Source organism: Apostichopus japonicus, chromosome 2, assembly GCF_037975245.1.
Source record: "Apostichopus japonicus isolate 1M-3 chromosome 2, ASM3797524v1, whole genome shotgun sequence".
Lineage (NCBI taxonomy): Eukaryota > Metazoa > Echinodermata > Holothuroidea > Aspidochirotida > Stichopodidae > Apostichopus > Apostichopus japonicus.
Genome location: NC_092562.1, coordinates 24,117,154 through 24,135,915, shown reverse-complemented (window position 1 = coordinate 24,135,915; position 18,762 = coordinate 24,117,154). Strand labels below are relative to the sequence as shown.

The 18,762-nt window shown below is 39.1% G+C and overlaps 3 protein-coding genes across 6 annotated transcripts in view; 1 reads left to right on the top strand and 2 right to left on the bottom strand.

The window, feature by feature from the left end:
• Positions 1–10,737, bottom strand: part of LOC139982778 (receptor-type tyrosine-protein phosphatase mu-like) — a 138,023-nt gene extending 127,286 nt beyond the window's left edge. The window contains exons 1-5 of one of the 2 annotated variants that reach the window (XM_071995874.1): positions 10,584–10,737; positions 9,309–9,411; positions 4,422–4,729; positions 1,122–1,158; positions 757–929 (exon numbers count right to left, since the gene is read on the bottom strand). In XM_071995874.1, the coding sequence (XP_071851975.1) occupies positions 757–929; positions 1,122–1,158; positions 4,422–4,729; positions 9,309–9,411; positions 10,584–10,634 (672 nt within the window). In that variant the 5' untranslated portion in view covers positions 10,635–10,737. Of the gene's footprint in view, positions 1–756; positions 930–1,121; positions 1,159–2,324; positions 2,409–4,421; positions 4,730–9,308; positions 9,412–10,583 lie in introns of those variants that run through there. The other variant, XM_071995882.1, reaches the window with a different exon arrangement.
• Positions 1–18,762, top strand: part of LOC139983124 (gem-associated protein 4-like) — a 182,073-nt gene that overhangs the window by 64,704 nt on the left and 98,607 nt on the right. The window lies entirely within an intron of this gene.
• The window catches only part of LOC139982857 (uncharacterized), an 87,263-nt gene continuing 83,510 nt past the window's right edge, over positions 15,010–18,762 (bottom strand). For all 3 annotated transcript variants that reach the window (XM_071995993.1, XM_071996003.1, XM_071996013.1), the window contains one exon: positions 15,010–18,310. The gene's annotated coding sequence lies outside the window, so the exon portion shown is untranslated. The remainder of the gene's footprint in view (positions 18,311–18,762) is intronic.

Below are 18,762 nucleotides of genomic sequence, written 5' to 3'. Positions count from 1 at the left end.
CTTACCAGGATCTAACAATCCAACAAATCCGTCCAAGTGTCTTTCCAACACCTGACACCCGAAAAACAAAATGCCCTTTTTTCAACCATAATAGGTCATTGTATGGGAGCAGATCCTGGCGGGGACAGCGAGACGCGTCCCCATCAACTTTTTCAGTGGTGGGGACATGATATACCGTGTCCCCACCAATTTGTCTGCATTTCAATTTTCCCTTTGTTGAACTTTAGCGCAGTTTGATCCAGCATTGTTCAAATGCCTTGCAGCAGTTCTCATTTTATTATATTTATCCACAGTTGTTAAATCTAGGACGGAAATCTCATTTGCGGAAGTCTATGATTGTTTTCTGGGAGATTACCCCAGACCCAGACTCATCGTATACAAAAGTCTACTTGGATTATTTGTCCCTGATTTTTTCTCTGCAGAAGCCAACGTTTTTCCCAAAACTAAATTTCTAAGCCATGAGATCTAAACTTAAGGAGGTTTGGGAGCAACATTGGGTCTGGGAAGTGTTATTTCCGGCGATCTGGGTGGTATATTTGCCAAAATATTTATTGTACGCTACGCGCGAACCCATCGTCGCGCTCCGCTTAGATAATATCAGGGAACGGACACGCGTCCCAACCATTACCCAAGACTGATCTGCGCCCATGGGTATTGTATCTTTACATTAGAGTTGCACTTATTTTACCTGACGTCGTTTATGTCTTTATTTCCCTTGTATATGTTTTATAAAACGTGATAGAATCTAATACGTACCGTCCAAACCACATTTTCTAAATCATCTTCGCAGTACACCTCAAATGGTTCTGCATACCCATCGGGCTTGATCTGGTAGACACCAGAGCCCGTACTGCATGTAGAGAACATGGTTAAGGCTCCATTACAATCCATTGGATACAGTGGTTGTTGAAGGTCACACATGCTTTTGCCTGCTCAGAATGAAAGTTAAATTTAAGACAATATAAGCCATTGTATTGTTATTGTATGTTAAATAACGTACTGGTTATTAAATTATGAACAGGAGTGGTAAGACATGATGAGTTGAGAAGGAATATTATCTTAATGATTGTCACAATGTAGGGTAATTTAGTTTGATATTGCGGAAGAGATTAAGAACTTACTCAATGAAAGTGTAGTATCGTAGCTGGTTGCGGCGATCTTCCGATAAAAAAGAATTAAATATAAGTGTTTAATTTTAGTAAAGATACTCATGGTTCATTTCAGTATATTACAATTGGCCGTCACATTGGGGATAAATTAAACATATAAAGACAGTGAATTTAATTTAATTGATATTACAAAAAATAACCTGGCATTAAAATATTGTATAATATGTAAAATTTCGTGGTCGTTTCATATAAGCTTTTACAACATTGCAGTATGCTCCAGGACTTTGTTACCTACGAATTACAATTAAAGTGTATTGTAAACTAAACTTAATTCAATTACTGACAGGCTGGGCTTCTGCTGTTGTCTTTTGTGTCGCTGTGAAACACATTTTGTTATCCTGGATGTTGTTAGCCAACAACATCCATACGTTTGTCTTTGTTTATTAAATGTTTCTTTTCTCTAATGCAATTGTGGAATCTAACATAAGGAGCTCATAATAAAAACTAATGATGGTATTGCTTTCAGGGTCTACACTGTTTACATCTACCATGAATCATGAAATGAAAAACAGAGGGAAAATGTTTCACATCCTATTGGCGTTATGGCATCACAGATTTACAGACTGAGCTACAACAGACGACTGTTGAACTAAGATATCTCCATAAATATTCATTAACGGGTCGCAGGAATTGATCTTCAAACATTCATGACATAGTTATTGCAAGCAAAGGCTGTTTATTTCCTGTCCAACCGAGCGATATTTTGATCAATGTTATCGCAATTTCCCTAATTTCCTATAGAAAACACTCTTTCACGGCTCTTAAATGACGCGGATAGCATATTTGCGTGTGCGTATCTTAAACAGGGGAGGTGTGCCCGGAGTAGCTTAATCCGATCCCCGTGTAAGGCGGTAGGGAGGTCCTCATTCCACCAGGAAACAATTACATTTTACACGTGAAACGGTGAATTTTGGGGAATATTTAGGCTGTAATCAGGTCTACATGCACGTTATGCTAATTACTATTTTATGTGTTTGTGTTGGGTCAAAATAGATGGTGGGGTTACATCCCACACCTCACCCCTGCATCCGCGACGGCTAACTATGGGAATTTAAATTAGAAAATTATATATTTTGCAAATCACTGGTGGAATAAGCAGTTTCCATCGCATCGCAACAATGGTTTTCAAGTCGTCAAATGGTGAAAGCAACTTACCATATTCGGCGCAATTGAACCTACAAGGAAAGCAGCTAGCAGCTCACAAAATAAAATTTGGATTGAGTTTTGAAGCTCCATGTTTCTTTCTTGAGAACAAGACATATAATGCGCACAAACTAGAATGTCTCTCATGCATAGCTGACTGCTAACATACTAACGTGTATACAAATACTTCCTTAAGTAAATGAAAGCGGATCTGATAAGCAAGTTGTTTTCGATATATATATATATATATATATATATATATATAGTTATAGTATTACAGTTTCCTATTTTGACTATAGGTGTTGAAATAAGACTTGTATTGTTTCGATGTTTGGCCGAAAGTTGACTTATTCACAGATGAGGAGTAAATAACTAATTGAAGTAAAGGTGAGTATGCCTCTTAATCCTTTTGATTACTTAATGACTTGAAGCAATTCTCTATTTTCTTAATTCTCTTTAAATAATTATACTTCGCTTGACTTCCCGAACTCTCTGTTAATAATCACACTACCATGTATTTATTGATGCTTCATATATTTAGGTTAATGCTCTGAAAGTTTGTTACTATGTACGCTAAGAAAGGTCCACCCTTCTTCCTTTACATTTGGAAACAGGATCCAGCAATCGAGTCCTCCGAAATTATTTGACTTGTCTGAACAAATGTCACCACACTATTATTGGAACACTGATTAAATTTTCAAGGGCATGTAAGTTTCGAATGTCATTTTGTAAATCAGTTATGTTTATTTTGGTTTGTTTCGAGTTGCCTTGTATTTAGCGGGTTATGTTTAATTAATATGAAATCCCTCTGGACTATACTTGTGAGGGACGTATCTGCGGCCTGTGTCAGGATGTTCTATATAAAAACATTTTATTGTACAGTGTTCCATTTGCTGATACACCTGAACAGCAGTTTTCGCTCGCTTGTGGGATTGACCAGTGACCTTCGAATGGCGGCAAGAACTCGTCTTCAAAGCATTGCCTTTTGCCAGCGATTGTATATCCTTGAAAGGAAACATTCATGATAGGGAGGAAAAACATACAACATTAACAACTTAAAACTCATAACCAGAATTGAAATTAAAAAGCATTGACCAGTCCGATCGATACATTTCAGCTAATAGGAAAATTGTTCTACCTCTATTTCACTAACATAACGCCCGAAAATATTACGCGCACGCTTTTGGGTATACTATGTTTTACTAATGATCTATATTTTTACAACCATTTCATTTTGTTTTATTCACAAACCTTGGACGCTTTTTTCATTATTTGAATTCATTCTGGCGCGGATTTCATACGCACATTTCAGGAGCTATTACGCCTACACTCTAAACCATTCCGTTTTCTTCACCCGATACACATAGAGAATATAGTTACTACTGTAAATTTTAAGTTTTGTACCACAGTAAAAACTGAATCGTGCTATAATTCGGTAGCATGTGCTATTAGGATTAAAGTAAGAACTGAGGATATATGTCATTCCAATAAATTCAGTTGTTTGGGATTTGTTCGAATTACAAATATCCTCAGTTCTTATTGTAAATTTAATAGCACATTCTACCGATTTATCAGATTTGTCAGCACGATCCAGTATTTACTGTGGTACAAAACTTTAGATTTACAGTAGTTACTGTAATCTCTGAGTGAATCGGCTGTTCTCTTTATGACAGGTACGTCGTTTCGTAAGATGACTCTTCCAATGATTACAAATATCGAGTTACTTTATCGATGTTACATAGTAAACAAGACCCAACTAGCAAACATCAATGTTTAAGATTGCTAATGTGGAAGGCATGTTGATTCTTTACGAATAACAAATACAAATGAATTGGTGGTGAAATGTCACCATAGCTGTGTCATTAGCAAATATTTATCACAATAAGTTTGACATCATCGATTTATCTAAATCGTTTATTCCAAGATTAACACACTACCGCATGATACGTGATTAAAACATTTAGCTTTTTACAGACGCTGCCTTAAATCATCCAATTCAGTGTAGGCCTATAGGTCTACACTATAATACTAATTTCTGTAACAATCTGTAGTGACATGAGTAATAAGGCCAAATGTCAAGTCTATAATCCATTAAATTTATATACATACTGGTGCATTGTTATTCTCTGGTGATATTTGTATAGTTGGTGCAAATACATATGTCTTTCCCGCAGTAGAGTTGTATATCGTCTGTCCACCACTAATAGTTGAGGTAATTATGTTGAACGACTTACAATCATCCTTTGTATGTCTTTCCCATCCATATGCAATGTTACCATTACTCGTGTCGCTAGGGCTGTAAAAATAGTTCAGACTTATTGATCCAGTAGCATTCTCCGGGAGACAAGGGACAAGTAGCTCAAATATCTTCAGCTCATCAGATTGCCATCTGGCACATAGGAAGCAATCTCTGGTATCTGTTGAGAAGACAATTATAACGTTGTACTTAGTCAAATGATAGCCTTCTTCGTGAAATATATAGCACTGAAGTCTCTCATTATACAATTTACGACATATATATATATATATATATATATATATATATATATATATATATATATATATATATATATATATATATATATATATATATATATATATATATATATAGGCCCGGGTTCGAATCCCGGTGGAGGCTGGAAGTTCTTTCACTGTTCTTGATTTCCCAACTCATTACGATTTCAATTATATATATATATATATATATATATATATATATATATATTAGCAAAACTTTTGACTAACGTAGGAAACCATATGAAATACGAAAACTACTTAAAGGAATACTCCGGTGGCAGACGATACGACCCTTAAATGTAAAAGACAAATAATCCAAACTGTAAGTTAGAAACCTTATCTCAGTATCTTGTTCCTAACTCGAGATATGGTTGATTGAATGTAACATATTGTGATTAGCTAATGGTTAAACTACTCCATGAAACTGGATCACATTAGGACGGATGTGTTCTGGGTAAATGCCCTTTGAAAACTCAATTACTCAATTATATTGTTATTCTAGATTTATCGTTACAACCTGATACATTTTGAATGCTTGCTTAGCTCTGTACTTAGAATTGTATCACACTGAATCTCTTTACCTCTGTGGATAAGTGATTGACGTATTATAAAGTAAAACAAACACTTTTGCAATTGAACTGTCCTGATGACATCATCCTTTCTGCTATTGTTAGATTCAAAATAAAATAAAACTGTTAGCAAACTGCTTATCCACTAGAGAGTCTGTGTGAGAGAATGTATAAAATAAGTTGGCCTGACGTTTCGATCCTAGCAGGATCTTCTTCACAGGCTAAATGACAAGTAACAGTAACCGAAGGGCACACACGCACGCAGGGACACGCACAGAATACAGACAGGTTAATGAGCATGGTGAGCACAAAGATATAGATGTAAGGGGATTAGCAGATAAGGGGAAGAGGAGAGGTAGGAGATAAACAGTAGAGGGACAAAGAGAGGATCAAGGGAAGGGGATAGGAATAAACTTGAGAAGGAAAAAGACAGAAAGGTGTGGAGAAAAAGAGTGGAAGAGAGCTAAGAGAGGAGGAGTGATGGGGGGGGGGGAACAAGGGGAGAATGAGGGGGACAGAAGACAAGTTAGACATGTCCTTCCTGAATGTTGAGCCCATGAGGTTGACTGGTGCGAAGGCGTTGCATCCACAGCCTCTCTCTGCTGATTCGTACTAGGTCAGGACGGCAATATAATGATCAAATTCCCTGTAGGGACATGTCGTGGTAATGTTATGTTTGGGAAGGTTAAATTGTTCTCCAACTGGGGTCTCAGTCTTCATGGTGTTGACTGTGGATCTGTGACCATAGAATCGCTTCTTGAGGGTGGTTTTGGTTTCGCCAACATACTGGATGCCGCAAACTCTACAAGAGATCAGATAGATGACATGAGTGGTTGTGCAAGTGATGTGACCCTTAGTCTTGTGTGTGAGTTGCATGCTGTGGCTGGTGATGGAATTGGATTCAACAATGTGGTGGCTGCAGATGATGCATATCGAAGTACGATCACATTTGAAAGTACCATGCTGAATGGGTGTAGGGTTAGAAGTTAGAGGTGGAACAGCAGCACGCACAAGAAGGTCTCGTAGGTTGCGTGGTCGTCTGTACGCGATGGTGGGTTTCAGCTGTTCTGTTACTGTATCCCTTTGGGTGATCCTCCTTATCTACTTTGTATTAGTACTTGTATTTGTATTCCTGTGTTTCAGTTTTTCATTTCATTTTTATCATTTACTCATCTCGCTGCTTTCACCATGTCTCATCATTTTCTTTTGTTTCAGAAGCTCAGAAAATTGATGCAGAAATCCCAGCGCTGTTCTATCCATCTTTGCAACTACAGGTTCTACTCTCTCTCCCGTATTATTCCCTCAGGTCTTCAGGTTACACACCAACCAGTTCTAGGGACACTCCCTCCAGGACTCCAGAGAGAGTGGAACCGAGTTCTACACAGCACCTCCATCCGTCTCATAAACATCCTCACCAAACACAGCCAATCGTCCTTAGATGGCCTCAAGTATGATATCCTGAGGCTGAAGCTTGTATTACAGTCATGCTGCACCGATGACGAATGAACTCAGTACACTAACAAAATTAACTATTGTTTGTCTCAGTAGAACATTGAACTCACAGAAAAAAAGAAATAGGAAAATGATTGACCTTCAGAAAAGACGCAAACGTACCGCTTGCAACCGTTTTAGAAGGCCCCAGACCACACCTGAGTCTAAACCACCATCCTCAACTGCAGTTGTTAACTTATCTTCTTCTACTCTTACCAGTGCAGACCTTAGGCTTCTCTCCAAAGGACTCAACTTCTGTCCTACTCCTCCGTCATTTGATCAAGCGGAACTGAGCCAAGATCTGACTCATTTCTTTCGCAGAATTCGCCTTCGTGAGTTTCTCCTAGATGATCCTCCAACTGAACGGGAACCCTTCTACAAGAAAAGTTCTTGGATGCCTCCTAAGAACAGAGTCCCTGTTTTTAGAAGCCTTCACACAAGCCGTCAGCTCTGAGACTAACCAGTCTCCTCTCCGCAGAACACACGACAACCTTCCAGGAGATGAGCGTACAGCACTCTCCTCCCTGATGTCTCGCAGTGACACAATCATCAAGCCAACCCACAAAGGTTCTGCAGTTGTCATCCACAATCGACAGGATTACATCAAGGAAGCCACGCGTCATCTCTCCAACAGGGATATTTACACTCTTCTTGATACTGATCCCACAGTTATTTCCCCCAGCAGATAAAACAGACCATTACTGATATGTACCAGCGAAACCAGATCTCTAAGAAGGCTGTTTCTTCCCTTTCTCCCACAGACTGTAAGGCAGCTAGGTTTTATCTTCTGCCCAAAATTCACAAGCTTGGTAACCCTGGTAGGCCTATCATCTCAGGCAATGGGTCCCCCACCGAGAAGATATCCTTGTTTGTGGACCACTTCATCAAACCTCTAGTTCCTCAGATTAACTCTTATATCCATGACACTCCAAATTTTCTCAGGAAACTTGAAGATATCAAGAACCAAATCCTAGTACAGCCATCATCGGTGCTTTCGGAGTCACTTCTCTTTACACTAAGATTCCTCATGCTGAAGTTATCGCAGTCACGTGTGCAGCCCTGTCTGAGAAGGTCCACCCTTGTCCACCCATCTCTGACATTTTTTCAAAGTTCTCATGCAACAGGTTCTCACAAAAAAAAAACTTCACGTTCATGGACAAGCATTACCTTCAAAGACACATGACTGCCATGGGTACCAGGATGGCTCCTTCCTTTGCTTGCCTGTTTATGTCTAGCCATGAAGAACGCATGCTCAGTACAGCTCCCTGCCCTCCTCTTATCTTGTGGCGCTACATTGATGACATCTTCTTCGTTTGGACCAGTGATGAGGATAGCCTGCTCACCTTCATCAATCAAATCTATTCTTTCCACAGCACCATCAAATTCACCTCTTATTACTCTCACCAACAGGTTAACTTTCTCGATGTGACTGTTCGCAAGGTACACGGTTCTCTCACTACAACAAGCCTACAGACACACACCAGTATCTCCATTTTTCAAGCTGCTATCCCCGTCACTGCAAGTCTGGAATTGCCTACAGTCAAGCACTCCGTCTTCGTCGCATTTGCTCTAACAATTCCTCTTTCATTCTCCATACAGATGCTTTGAAAAAAAAAACACCTTACTGCCAGGGGCCAGAAGGGTGCGTGAAGCCATTCAGAGAGTCCGCTCCCTTTCCAGATCATCTATTTTGGCAGTGAAGGACAAAAAGGGACGAGATTGCGACAACAAGCTCCCCTCGTTGTTACTTTCTACCCAAAATCTTCCTCCTAGCTCTTCAGCAAATCACCTCTAACAACCACAACATTCTCCTTACTTCAGATAGACTCCATCGAGCGGTCCCTGAAAAAACCCACCATCGCCTACAGACGTCCACGCAACCTACGAGACCTTCTTGTGCGTGCTGCTGTTCCACCTCTAACTTCTAACCCTTCACCCATTCAGCATGGTACTTTCAAATGTGATCGTACTTTGATATGCATCATCTGCAGCCACCACATTGTTGAATCCAATTCCATCACCAGCCACAGCATGCAACTCACACACAAGACTAAGGGTCACATCACTTGCACAACCACTAATGTCATCTATCTGATCTATTGTAGAGTTTGCGGCATCTATATCTTCGTGTTCACCATACTCACTAACCTGTTTGTATTCTGTGCGTGTTGTTGTCCCTTCTGTTACTGTTACTTGTCATTAAGCCTTTGAAGAAGATCCTACTAGGATCGAAACGTCAGGCCAACTTACTTTTGCACATCGTTAGATTCATTTAAAAAGTATCATAATAATGGAAAAAATCCATATCTTCACGACACAAACATGCTATGAGGATATGGTTTTCGCCTATGATTCAGCAAACTGTCAGCAATTTTGCGATATTATCAACTTCAGACACCAGAAAATGATTTTAACTTACCCATATTGCCGAAGGAATAAAATTCCCAGTCTCCGTCGTTTCCACAGCTTGCTATGCCTTTTTTAGCCAAAGTCGTTACAATCAGATCCACACGATATCGATGCTTGAGAGAAAAAAATATGTCATCCTTTCAATGTATACAATGACCAGAGGCAGTACCAGGGGAAGTGGTGCTACCCCCCCCCCCCACTCACCCGCCCTCTGCACACCAACCCCTATTCGGCTGCGGTAAAACAAAACTAAAACATTTTCCCTAAAGTCCTTCCGTTTTGCTGTGAGTTTCAACTCGCTACGACATAACGAGGAATATCTCCGGGGATCCCCACCCCCTCCCTGGACGTCGCCTAGGAACCCCCTGAGTCCCAACTAGGGCTCTGAGATACATCCCCCCCCCCAAAAAAAGAGTGTAATTCCTCTTTTTGGCTATTTTAACGTTCCAAAATCGCTACAATGGCGAACAAATACTACATGAAACTACTGCAGCTTCTGGAGGCCCTGCACTTCCAGCCAATATAACAGTGTACAGTTTTAATTATAAAGCAATATGCCGCTTTTGTACATTTGTAATTGCCGCTTTTGTTATTTTTCGAAATGTTGCTCAGCTAGTCAACGCAAGACGGTATATTTCAAAAATGGTTCATAAACAACCCTGGTTATATTACAATTAAAGCTTTGTCGCAATTTTGAATTTCACGTAAACATTAAAATATTCATAAATTTCGTTCACCGATTAAGCGTGGGGCTGTAGGAGTAAGAGGTTTTCCCCATCCCTCTAAATTTTCACGTGATCTGCACTTTATACTGCTGCGTTTTTGCTCTTCCAAAAGTTTCCCTCCAAAAATGGTTGATTTGACCCACTTCCCCCCCCCCCCCATCCCCCAACACCAATCCACTTTTGAATTTCACCGAATCGAGGCTTATGGCAATCATATTTTGTCTCCCACACACATGTTGAAGTCAGAAATGATCACGTGTAGAAAAGGTTAAATGAAATACATTATGTAACGGGAGTTTAGAAATCATGTATTGAAAATGTACTAAGAGTGTCTTATTCTGTGTTAAAACTAATTCACATTAAAGTTTTCCTTTTCCAAAAGAGTCGTGCAAAATTAATTTCAAAATTGCAAGTCTTTCTCATATACCCACAGCGAATCTGTGTTAGTGTGTTTAACTCTGTTGTAGTATACGCATATAATAACAAGTAGGGAACAAACTGTTTTCAAAAAGAAAATCTCATAATAGTTGTCAACGTATTAACAGGATTGATATACTCACCGATAAATGATCCAAGAAGTAATACGTAGTGAGATATCTTGAAGAGATCATAGTTAGTTGCTTGAGGCTTCATGATGTTTATCGAGACAGACAGTGACTTTTCAATCCGACCAAATTAAAAGTTACAACACTGATTGCGTTCTCCAGCAGGAAACAAACTCAAACCAGAGAAATCTTAATACTGTGTGCAAAGAGGAACGTTACGGTCCTATATTGTATAACCATAGATGTAATAACAATTGCAATTAGTGTAAAACATAATAGGGGAACTGGCTTTACATTTATTTCCTCTTCACGTAGTATTATATATATTAGAACCAGTTACGGGTCAATGCTTTGCTGATACTATTGTTGTCACAAATATAGCTATTATGATACATCGTAATAAATCGTACAGTATGAAAAAGAAAACGAATTGTTTAATAGAGTGGAATGCTTGCATTGATAACTAGTAGCTATATGTAATGAGTGTATACAGTTTGATATCTGTATTATTTATTTGGTATTAAGAAAACGAACCCCAAGAACGTGCTTAACACGTATACAATGCTTAGGTGTCGCTATACGTCTTGACATAACACATCGGTTCGTGTTGCTCTCCCAACTGGACGCAGGCGCAGTATGCCCTTTCGTCAGATCGTTATGCTATACAACGTACTGTTGTTCAATGAATTGCTTAATTATCGTTATTCTTGTTAATATTTTATTTACACATTTGCATCGTTATGAGACCTGATAAACTATAAAAGAAATAAAGAACAACGGGGTACCTATCGAGCCCATTTGGTGGTTATTTATCTTTAACAGGTTTTTCATTAAATTGTAGCATTCTGGGATGGAAATTCTTTTTTGAATTAGTGCTTTACATGAATGGACAACGGTATTCCGTGCTTTTGTTGCAGTATAATTCACTCATAGGGATATAACCCTATCGCTAGACCCACTCGCTAGACCCACTCGGCCAAAATATGTGATTATCTAAGCTTGCCATGTGACTCTTAAGTTATAGTGGTAAAGCTTGCGACTACAAACAGTCAAACCAATACACATATTTACAAACAAACAAAAAACTTAATGCCAGCTAAAGTTTTTTTAGGAACCTATTTGAAATTTTCTATTCGATTTTGCAGGAAGAATTGTATTCAGCTCCATATAATATTTTCCTTGTTGGTCTAAGGTCATGCCTGTATCTTTTAATGTTACACTTGTCATTCAATGTATCAATGGTGAAAGGGGAAAGAAAACCTATAGAGAAACAAAGAAACTGAAAGATAAAAAGACTAGAACTCATTTCATCAGTTGTTTGTTTCCATAACGCATGATGCATACGTAATTTCTCATTGTTTACTTAAAACCTTTTGTAGCCCGTTTGAAAATAGAAAAGAAAAGATGTATGACACACTGCTAATTCAGATCTTCGTTATCGCTTATTTTGATTTCTGGATTTTGTAGTTGTTATAGTTTAACAAATGCCATTATGGCCCATAACACCCTGGTCAAATAAAAAATAAATACTCAAATAAAAAGAAAACAGTTAAGAATAAAGTATTACGCTGTGAAAGCTGTACAGGTACACGCATTCCTGTGTACCAATATGCTGTGATTTGACCCATAACAATCATGACAGACCTGTTTTATTTTAGGGGGGGGGGGGTGGGGCGTTTAAGTAGATGTAGATTATGTTTTATTTATTCACCATTCTAGGGGAGGGGTCCATTCTTGTATAATTAAGAGTGATGTAAAACGTTGATATGTGCTCTGCAACCACATTAATTTGTTTTGGGACAATATTTTGACGCAGATAGTGTTGTCTTGTTATGCATGTAACAAAATAGCAAGAACAAATATTCTCCTTTGAAAGGTGGACAAAGTGGGTGTGTGCGCAAGCCCCCACCCACACACCCCGATATCCCATCCCTGCGTACGGGTCTACATGTGTTCGACATTGTCCATGAAACATTGAAGTTGCATAGATGTACAAAGACCAGATATTTGTGATAAACCACAGGGGCGGATCCAGGGGGGGCCGACCCGGCCCCGGCCCCGGCCCCGGCCCCGGCCCCCCCTTTTTGGAAATCAGTTGCGTTTTTTATGTGGGAGTACTTTAAATTCCTAACAGGCATAACTTGGTGAAAGAAAAGCCTAATATATATCCAGCTGTTCTTCCCTGAAACGCGATCGTTTTTATTCCAAATTTGAAACTAAGGCAATTACCAGGCCTACGCGACATCACGTATTAATTAGATACGGCTCAGTACTATAGTGCTGACTATTACTGTCAGGGAAAATCAATGCACAGTTAGCAAGTATATCATAATTATCTGAATGAAACGGGGTGTAGGCGGTTTTACACTATCTAACGCAACGTAGTCGCCAAGAACCTGAAGTATTTTTAAGGGAGGGCCCAAGGAACATGAACTTATAGCATGCTCCTCGTGGTGAAGCATAATTGCACCTATTAGGTGAATTGAGTGTACTGTTAATAGTAGGAGAGACTAGTGTAGGTTCTTATGACCAACTAGACCGGTTTCTGCTCTCAAACTTTATAGGAGCTTCATCAGTAGTAGCCTTTGAATATTTTATATTCGGGCTGGGCGTCTCGTTCTCAAAATGCATCTATTTTCTGTGTACGAGTTTTTATGGGCTCATAATGCAGCTATAAGAGCATCTAAAAGAGCTTCGTGTGAACCTTGAGAGTCAGCTGATTCTTCGTTAGTATGAAACCTTGAGTTAACAAGTAAACCTTTGAGATTTTGGTTTTATTTTTTGATTTATTATATTATATATAATAATTTGGTCGCTGTCGGCAAATTTTGGGTCTGTCGGCAAAAGGAGAAAAGGTGAAGAGAGCGGAAGGGGAAGAAAGAAGGAAAGCTGAATAGAGAAAAGGAGAACGGGAGCTTCTTTATCGGTTATTTCGATTTTCCAGTTCTTCATCTGATAAACTCATTCACCAATCCAATCACCCGACGCCTGCAAGTTAAAAACCTCTCGGCAAATAACTGATAATGTCACGGCCGTCAGTATAGCTACTGTAGCCAGGCTCAGCTAGACGAGTGCCAGAATCGCCGGCAACTCAGTGAAAGAAATGGAATTAAAGGCTTCCGTATAGGCCGTAGCCCATGAGTCGTGCTATCGTGTGACAACGTGTTGTTATTATCCTCTGTTCAGAATGACGTCATCTCAGATGTCATTCGTTCTCCATGGAAAACTTAAGGACACGGCTCACAATTTTTAACGTTTCTCGCTTGTATATCAATGAATGTTGTTATTTCTCATTACCGGAAAGTTTTCTGAACATTTTCATCACGAAGTTTCACTATTTCAACGATCGGTGAAAGAGAAAACACAGTTCGATAATTGGTCCCAATTAATTCTTCTTCTGCCGACTGCCATCAAAATAATATCGAAATGGAAATTCTACGGTGCCAAATTTGACTTAAAATATGCACCAGATTGCATCTAAGGACGTTTCAAAACTAAAAATTTTCCAAAGGGGAAGGGACACCCCCTCCCCTTAGACCCCTCCCCCATTTCAGTCACCACTTCCAGATCCGTCGGCAAATCAAATTCTCCACACACACACCCCCCCCCCCAACAAAAAAACCTTCGCTACGCCCCTGAATAGGAAGCAAGAAATAATCCACAAATTCCGATATATTTTCGGTCGGTGATCCGTTTCCGCTTATTATCAGGCCCTCCCTTAAAAATACTACTACAGGTTCTTGGCGACTACGTGCGTTAGATAGTGTAAAACCGCCTACACCCCCATTTCATTAATAAGTATATCATAATTATCTCATTGAACATATCTTGTTTTATGTTTTTTCTTAGGGTGAATCTGGCGTCATAATTTTCGCGCAAAAGAAAAAACGAATCGACGCAATAATAGTGTATCCATTGTACATGCACTGTTGAGCATTCTTAAATATGTGTCTATCGAGCAAAAATGTGTGCACAAAAAGCGTGTCTGCAACGTTTCTGGTTTTTCTAGTTTTTGGCGAAATGTTTCACCATTTTGCATCCAAGCACTCACAATTAACCAAAAATTTCCAAGGGGGAGGGGAGCCCCTCCCCCTAGACCCCTCCCCCAGGACGCAGATCACTAAAGTGCTACCATCGGGATGTCGGCCCCCCCTTTCTCAAAATCCTGGATCCGCCCCTGAACCAGTACTTCTTAACAAAACACTATAGATTGCCGGAAGCTCGTTATCAAACTCTATACATATATACACCTTTCCACAATCCTCGTTTAATAATGGATTCCACTAAGTTATACTCAAATGTGAATATTCTTACACTGACCGACCTGGTTGTGTAAATTTCAGAAGTTTTGAGCTTTAAGACCTTGAATAACATAGCCCGCGTGTACCATCAAGCAATCACAACTTGCAAAAAAATGACATGGCTAACATGACGCATAATCGAAATTATATACATAGGCCTATATTTAATATCATGAAATTGAAAAGAAAAGGAAATTATAGAATTTGTCTTTAATCTTACCTTATAAAATAAAATGAAAAAAATATTTATGAGGAAAATCGTTACAATATGAGTGAACAAATTTATATATTTTTGTTTATACTTGGGAATACCGCTACGCCTCCAATTCATAACACTCGGCTACGGAAATCCTGAGATCCTTAAAGGTCAAGCGACACGTAGACTTGACTTTACATAATATTAAACTTAACAATTCTTACATTAACAAAAACCCAACACCGCGATTTTTTTCCTTCTCCAAAGGGGTAGAAATCCGTAAAAAGTACTATTACGTAATAGATTCAGTGACGTCACGGGGGGAGCGCAGAAGAGTGCAAACTGTATATGTTCTGCGCAGTGCATTGGGTATGGAGAAATCTCAAACCTCTCGAAAATATTACCTTTTTCAGCAGTCTGTTACAAGAAAGTTAAGATTTGGATTAAGATGAAAAATCACACATTGATACATAAGACATCAAACAAAACATCCATTGACTTCTTTTTTCATAAATTCCTTGCATTTTCTTCCTGTCAAGCAACATAAACTCCTCAAAAATCGGCTAGATTGACTCGTTCAGGGAAGGCCGAAAACAAATGACGTCATTTGTTTACCAAGTCGAAAGTGCATGATATCGTTGCTTGGAACTGCTTATTGCTATACCACATACAGTTTCTATACACGCACTGTAGTACGCATATATACACAGCACAGCGTAGCTTATACATATCGCGAAATGGCTGCCGGTGGCATTGACACACAGTATTTAGATAAGAACGACAAAGAAGTAAGGGTAATGGAGGCCATGGTGGACGTTCGTTGGGGAAGTTTTTCCCTACATGTTCTAAACGGAGACCAGCGAAGAGGAAGCGGGATCGGACAGCGATGTCGAAATTGATCGTCTTGACGGAATATAACGGTAACGATACGCCAAGCGTACTATACTGTATATAGGATAGTTGTGTCACTAGTTAGGCCTAGAACCGATAAATGTTTCCTAACTTTGCTCATACACTTAGCTAGCCAATTTATTGATGGGGCAGCAAAATTAACATGAATGTGCGGTCGAGTTGAGTTAAGGAAGTTACTATTTTCCTTAAAAGTTGTGGCAGCACATGCCCCAGGAACATGTCACACAGACATATTTCATTTGGTTAGTAGATTGAAGGAGCCAATTGGAAGAGTGCACATCAAATTCAGAGGTGGCCTATTATTAATTTCCTAGCAGTTGTAGGCCTAGTGGCAAATTAGTGAAGTTACCACAAATCAGGGAAAGGGTGGGGGAGGGAGAAGGTGGCACCTAACACCAGCTTTTTGTCATTTCCGCTTGAGCTAATTTCATAACCAGATTTTCTCAATCTAGGGAATGGATTCAGAAGTGGGAAAGAGTTGGAAACGAGGCAACATCGGCCAGTTTTATTTTCCTTTGCAGCATTGTCCCAACAGAGGCAAGACTTCTAAGAAGAGGCTACCCCCTCCTTACTAGTGATGTTACTTGTAAGGAGCTTCAACAGTAGATTGCCCTTCAGAGGTGCCCCTTTTCTATTTTGACATGTTAGTACAGTATGCCCCAATAATTGAGGTTGGTATGAAGTCATTGAATTGGCTCTTTATTATTTGAGCTGGTTTGTATTGTTTACAGGTGTCATTGTGGCCAATGTGCTGTGATGCCTATAGCAAGGGAGTGTAGATGCTGCAGCGAAATAGATAAGTAAGGACTGTGATGGATGAAGAAGGTGCTGCATGCATCACCTTACACCCAGGTTTTGAAGCTATGTGCCTGAACCCATTGTTTCTTCAGACAGCCTACTACATGTACCGTCAACAGTATGGTGGACGTGCACAGGACAACAGGATCCAAGAGTAAGTATAGAATACATTATTTTTGTTGTATACCTTTATTCATTGCTCTGACCTGCTGTTGAAAGATGTAACAATACAGAGGGTGTATTCATAGTTTAGTTTTGTTTCGTTGTGAAAGGAATAACATTAAGATATAGATTTGATCAAGAAAATTTGTGCACCATGTTCAAAACCTGCTTCTGATTAGGTCATTTTGTCCCAAACCTGGTGTAATGCCCTTGAGGTTAACCCTTATCATGCTGACTGACATAGTAGTCATTAACACTGAGCCATGGAACCAAATGCCACACAAAAAATGTCCACCATGCTTGTGCACGATCCATTTACAAATTTTAGTCCCCGAGATACAATGATCAGTTTGCATAAATGGCATAGCTAGGCTTACTTTAGGGGAGGCAGATTTAGGGGCCAAGCAAATTCTGGAAATCATATAGATATTTATTTTAAAATTGACGTCCCCAGATGGCTACCAAGCTTTTGTGTGTCTTCATCTTTTATAGCTGGTTTTCATATGATTATTTTACAGGAAATACAGACACACAGCATACAGACAACTTGCACGGATGAGCTAGCAGTTTTTAGGGAAGGAGATTTGTGTTGTTCTCCCATCATATGCAGTAAGGAGGATTAGAGAAGCTTTACCATCTGAACAGTATGAAGGATTTAAATTATCAAGACTGTGAGAATGTGGACTGTTTATGCCAAGTCATAGTATCATTTCTGCAAAGTTTTATAGAAACATGGTTCAGTCCTGTCTGTTTTGTGGCTGAATGGTGAACATTTTGGAATTCCAGCTTACATTTTTCTGGTTCATGGTATTAACTACAACCTTGGATGAAATTTTACATTTTCAAGTTTGGGAAGTACATAACAGTAATAAATAATAAAAACTCAAGTTAATTTTTTGTATGTATTCTCTCTTGTAAGCAAAGCTGTCACTTCTAGTAGCCTGCCAACAAAATCTGGATGATTGAAATCTCAAATATACTAGGTTAAAATAGAAGAATAGTTTGAATAAAGTACCCTAAGCCACTATGTCAATGGGATCTGGAGAGCTTAGGCTTTCATTTTAATAAAAGTGTAATGAGAATCAATCTGAAATTGTTCATTAATCCATGGAATATCAAGGTTACTTGATCATAAATGAGATAAAAAAAATCACATTTTATCCCATGAGGGGAACAAACAGCAAATTGCTGTCAATTCTTTTCGAGAAAAACAAAAAATTGGCAACATGTTTGAAACACCAAAGTTGCATACAAATAGTAAGTCAGCTTGCAAGGGGTGGGGGCTCTTTTCTGACAGGAACAGGACACTCCTCTCCCAGAGTTCCACTTCTGCAGAAGTGGTTGCAAGCAGTCAAGAAGTTCCCATACATAATCTGTAGAATAGTAAAGATATGAAGAATAATATAATAATAGTTCATAAAAACATACCATTTAGATAGAGGCATTCCAATCACTCCATTTCGGTCAATAGGCCTGGCACAGTTGTCGGTCAAGTCTTTGGATGCCCAACTAAGGCGACAGCTGAGTACACCTCAATTGGTGTGGATACATGGGTCAGGTTTTACCTGACAACTTGTGTCTGAACAATTCCAATATATTTTTTACTGATTACAACAAAAACCCTACACCTGTTTGTGCACATAATATTATGGATTATGTAATCTTCAGCAGGATGTGTGGTCATTGTCTCAGTAGCTTAACCACTGTTTATGTAGTAAAGTAAACATGTGGCCAGAGTAACATCCTGTCCCATCCTCTTGTAATCCATGGTAAAAGAGTGTACAAGATGCAACTTTCATCATTTGTATTCAGTAGCAGATATCCA